The sequence below is a fragment of the Belonocnema kinseyi genome, chromosome 5, assembly GCF_010883055.1.
Source record: "Belonocnema kinseyi isolate 2016_QV_RU_SX_M_011 chromosome 5, B_treatae_v1, whole genome shotgun sequence".
In the NCBI taxonomy this organism is placed as follows: domain Eukaryota; kingdom Metazoa; phylum Arthropoda; class Insecta; order Hymenoptera; family Cynipidae; genus Belonocnema; species Belonocnema kinseyi.
The window spans coordinates 129,715,662-129,721,296 of NC_046661.1; the positions used below are offsets into that span (position 1 = coordinate 129,715,662).

The 5,635-nt window shown below is 32.8% G+C and overlaps 1 protein-coding gene across 1 annotated transcript in view; it reads right to left on the reverse strand.

The window, feature by feature from the left end:
• The window catches only part of LOC117173882, an 11,757-nt gene extending 6,597 nt beyond the window's left edge, over nt 1-5,160 (reverse strand). The window contains exons 1-3 of the mRNA XM_033362528.1: nt 4,974-5,160; nt 2,559-2,621; nt 302-367 (exon numbers count right to left, since the gene is read on the reverse strand). Coding sequence (XP_033218419.1) covers nt 302-367; nt 2,559-2,621; nt 4,974-5,160 — 316 coding nt within the window. The remainder of the gene's footprint in view (nt 1-301; nt 368-2,558; nt 2,622-4,973) is intronic.
• Between the last annotated feature and the right edge of the window lie 475 nt (nt 5,161-5,635).

The following is a 5,635-nucleotide window of genomic DNA, read 5'->3' on the forward strand; positions in this document are numbered from 1 at the left end:
AATAATATTAGAAAGATCTTACGAGTTTGAAATAAGTGTAAATTACGTTACATTTAGTAGAAATAAAATTAATAAGTTTAAAATCATAATTTTATTTGATACCTGTGACTATGTTTTCAAGGATGGACCCAGAAACTGAATTTGGTCGGGGCGATTTGAAAACTTATGAAGGCGCTACTTTGTATTATATGCATGCATAGGTTATATTTACTGATAGCATGTGCAATTCAAGAACTTTTTGGTAGGGGCGATCGCCCCTATCGTCCTACCGTGGATCCGCGTTTGTATGTGTTTAAGTTACCTGATGGGCGGCGTTGCGTTGATGGCGATTCAGATGTTGATTCAGATGGTGACTGACTCCTTAATTCTGTAAGAAGAGATATAGGGATTCATTGTTAACGACATTTTAAAAAAATGCACAAAGTTAATAGTCAGAATAAAGATGCACGCGTTAATCGTTTTTTCTTTAACAAGATCAAAAATTTAACATTTTAATTGTCCTTAAATAGTAACTGCTTGTCACATATCAATACTTTATGAATGAAATTGACGTGCAAAACAAGGGAACAGATAACTAGTTTTTTTACGAAATTCAAAATATTAATATATTTACGATTGTACAAACTTCCTCTTTCAAACGTTATATAATTAAAAATAAAGTAATGGCAATTGCGGTTTTAATAAACAATTTCCAGCGTTCTACCGCTAAGAAATTTTTCCAGCTTGTCCAGGACTAACGTCACGCAAAATTGCGTTTCGCTTGCTGCTGCCAAATTTCTACTCATACAGAATAAAAGAACTTTAAATAGCAATACAGAAAACAACAGAAACCTGTAACTATATGAGCTGACAGTCCAACGTTTTTTTTTTTAAATTTTGAAACAATACATTCGCACCTATATCTCATTTCAACTGTGATTGTAGATAGCAATTTTCTTGTTTTGCGAGGCAGATTATCTGTCATTCAAGAATAGTTCGACTAAAGTTTGCTTATAAAATAAAATTGTTGTATAGAAAAACTTTAGCCCTAATTGTTTTTCTTCGCTTAGAGAGATTGGAAATGCGGGTGTACCTTAATTGATTTTCAAAGTCATGCGAATTGGCAAACAAACAAGGTTTTATCAATTTCTTGTTTCGGATGTGACTAATTAAGATTTGGTGACGTATCTTGCAAAGTGGTAGTATAAATCCTATTTAGTCGCTTATATGTCTGTAAATATCACCTTTCTTTAGAAAGCCACAAATACCAGACATTCAAGCTGCGTTTGAAAATCTGAGGCAGGTTAAAAAAAACGTATTTTCTAGTTATATTATAAGAACAAGAGAGTCCAATAGCATGTGTATAACATACTTCCAGGCTCAATAATTATTGATTAAAAACATAAATTTTCAAGTGAGAGTATAAGATGTGGTTTTTTATGACAAAAATCATAGTAATTACATGTAGAATTGGTAAAACGATATACCAACATTCATCAAATAGTTAGACATGCGATATTGGGCTTCGGATGTTTGATCATAGATGAAAACTAACTCTTACACTAACACTTGAAAATTCAAAGTTTTCAATTTCGAAAGTTCAAACGCAGCGGGCAAGGTTTTTAGCATATGTAGCTTTCTAAATAAAGGTCATTTCCCAGATATATTAACCAATAACTAGAAATTATACTACCACTTGGCAAAACATGTCACCAGCTTTCCGTCTAACGGGTCAGATTTGACATCTCCAAAAAATTAGAAATTTTTTCGTATCACATCTGACGTTATATTTTTTCAGAAGAAATAGGCGAATTCAAGCAAAATTAGTATCGTAGGTAATTAGTATCGCAGTTAATTATTGCTAAGAGTGACATTATTTTCAAAATACAGTTTGCTATTATTTAAAGAATGTTTAATTTTTCACGTCGCGTTTTCACGAAAAATGAGGAAAAATTTACCAACTCTATAATTTATCTTGAGAAGTAGTAGCTGGCCACGATATACTGGGAAAAAGTGTCTGAACAATCACGTTTAAGTATGAAACATTTCGTGTTGTATTGCATGAGCCAGTTCTCTTGCATTTTATCAATGTTCCTAACCCATTCTTGTGATAGTAATAAGATATCTTGTCATATAATCTAAAACATGATAACTATGTTGTGTGCTGCCTGTCAGTACGGCACCGATGCTGGCAGCCAGTTCTGGATATGAAGAATTGCCATAGCTAAATCGACGGACTTAATAATTTATCAAAATAATAGTGATTGATTTATAAGTTGCACAATGTAATTTAATTACATTTTGCACTTTTTCTGCACTTTTAAGGGAAAAATTAACAAAATAGATAACAAATAATATAAAGTTCAGAGATCTCATCAATGTTCGTTTAAAAAATAGATCGCAACAACCATCAAACGATCTATTGTAGAATGATCCGTAGTCATACTAATAATAATAATAATAATTGTAGCATTCAAAGATTTTGAATAGGTGCAATTACATTAGATTTAATGTTAGTCAACTTAATCAGTTAAAAATCCTAATTATTTTGCATACCTGTGATTATGTTTTTAAGTTACCTGATATGCGAGCCGATCGGCGTGGCGCTGCTGATGGTTCAGATAATTTGGGATTTATTGATTCTGCAAGAAGAAATATAGGGATTTTTGTTAAGGAAGTGTTTTAGCAATCCTCAGTGTTAATGTTCGAAATAAAAATGGACTCGTTAGTCGCTTCTTTTTCTTTGAATATGTTCAAAAACTCAAACGTTCTAATTTGCCAATAAGTGTTTAATTTGAAAGCCATTAAAAATTGTCTTTCATACATTTGATGTTTCCTTTATATTTTCGTTTAAAAAGTATTATAAATATCATTTGAATATGCATTCTGAAAAACACTAACAATTTAAAGATTTTTTTACATTGCTTTACCATTTAAATGAAATATCTAAATTGTCATATTTAATTTGCAAGGATAATATAGAAAGTACTGCTGTGCAAAACGTGAAAAGCAGTAACTACTTTTTTAACGAAATTCGAGATGTTGATATACTGCTGTAGAAAGTTCCTCTTAAATTTTTTAGAATACATAATTTATAATAAAAAATAGCGTTCGAGTCTAGCGTTACCTGATATTCCATAATACTGGCCAATGCCAAACAATCACATTTCGCTTACATCTTTAAAATTTGTAGTTACACAGTGTAGCGATATTTTTTTGAATGTGCACTATTTTCTTTTTTAGTTTATGAAAAATGCATTTGCGTATATACGAGGGTAGTTCAATAAGTCCTTAGAATGACCAACAGATGGCGCGCGAATCGCTCCAAATCATCTGTTTTCAGTCAGCACCACTCCCGACTAGATATATGGTGCAGTCACAGTCTACATCTTCTGAGTTTACGTGTTTTATAACCAATTGAAAAAAAAAAATTGTTCGTTAAGCAAAATGGAAAAAAAACGAGTTCAGAGCGGTAATCAAACATTTTCATTTAAAGGGTTTAACTCCATATGAGATAAAAAATGAATTGGACTCAGTTCATGGCATATCTGCCCCTGCCTTAGCAACGGTTTATAACTGGGTAAATGAATTTAAGCGTGGTCGTACATCAATAAGTGACGAACCACATTCAGGAAGGCCCGTAGAAGCAAGTACGCCCGAAATCATCAATAAAATCCACGATATGGTGTTGAAGGATAGAAGATTAAAAGTGCGTGAGTTAGCTGAGGCCACAAGGACAAGTTTATTTTATAAAAGAACAATTAAATTTTTTGCAATATTTTGTTGGTCAGTAAACTATCTAATTATATTTTTAATTCTTCCTTCAAGTCCTTTAAAAATTATGATTTGTCACAAACTGTTTGTACAAGCTCATCGACATTAAAAATAAATAAATTTTTAACAACAAAATTTTACTTGTTTCCGGAACTGATTTTTTAAAATGTTAACCTTAAAATTGGTAAATATTAAATGTTAACAGTAAACTATCAAAATAGTTGAGCCTACAGAATTATACATATTCTGTACTACAGTCAAACCTGGACTTAATGTCAATTTTGGGACTGACCGTAACATAAAATCCCAGCTATCAGCCAGGCATGTGTGAACTGTTTCCGGCGGATTTTACTGCGTGATAAAAAATATTTAAAAAATTGTTTTTCTAATACGGAGATAAGGGTAAAGTAAATATTTGACGGAAATTAGGAAAGAAATTTGCTGTTACACGTTCAAATAAATGTGTTTTTCTTTTTACGCGTACTTAAAACGTTAGCGAGCTGTTGAACATCTCGTTAAAAAAATGAGCTTTCTCTTGAATAATCGGTCCAGATACTGAATTGCCTCTGTCCTTTCTCCTGCTTAAACAATTCGGAGACAACAGTATCCAAAAACAATTGTCTATTTTTATTAAAACACTGGACTTCAAAACCTCAAATGGAAAGTGCGCACTACTGCGTTATCGCACAATGCAGGCGACGCAGTTTCCTAACCAGATATACGAAGAAGTTACATATGTCGAAGAAAATCACGTAATTTTACAAATATTATAGTAACTGTCTACGAAAAACATAGTTTTCACCATTTTCATGTCAACGCTTGACAATTAGAGGTTAGGACTTGGATGCTTGAAGTCGATCGGACCTCGCTTTCTATCATGTGAGATAGACAGAGACGATCCGATTGTGTTTTAATGACAGGTCTTTTCGTTTCGAAATGATCATATTCTCTCTATCTCTGTCTATCCAATACTTCTTCTTTGTTTTCTTTGCCAAATCGTAGAGCCTATTGGGTGGCTACGACAACGCCACCATGTCAGGAAATAGTTTGAATTTCATTTAAATATTGACAAGAAATCTTATGGTGAATGATTAATTCTAAAATGTGCCATAATATTTTTTATTCAAATGAATCGATATAATACTAATTTGCAATAATTATTCCCGTGTCAGATGGCTCTGTTATCAATGTCTGGTCGTACGGAATAATCCGATTAATACGATCGACTTTAGTAGGAACCGGAGACCCACTGCTGCTCGAAGTGAGCTCGCTATCTTGATCATTTGCGTGTTTCTCCCACTTCGAGTGAATTGTCGGAACGCTGTGACGCAGTTGCAGAGATAGGCCCTTAGGGCGCGGCCCCTTAGCACAGAGCTGCTGGTTTGTCCAGCAGCTTCTCTCATCCATCACTGCGGCACGGCTTTAATTCTTAGCAACCTTAAATGGAGGATCACTGAATCTAGGCTTGACTGTAATTTTAAAATTAAACAATTTTTCTGTGCGACTGAAATAATTTAACATCTATTAATAATTTAAAAAATTGACACACAATCAATGAATGCTTATTCCTTTCACATGCGCACGAAGTTTAAGGTAGCTGCTGGCCATTACCACCATGTTACTTATCTGGCAGATAATAGAATAAAACAATTTTTTAATCGAAGTGTTTTGAAAAAATCGTAAATGCTACTTTTATTTTCTGATCGGTATGATATACCTAATATTTAGAAGTTTTTCAAATATTTTTTTTGAGTTTATATGGAAGAGATTAAATTTTTTAAGGAGATCCGATAATGCAAAACAAAATCTTGAATGAACTCGTTATTGCAACTTGTCATTTTTAAGGACATGATCTTCTTCATTTTGTCAAAAGTACATTTTG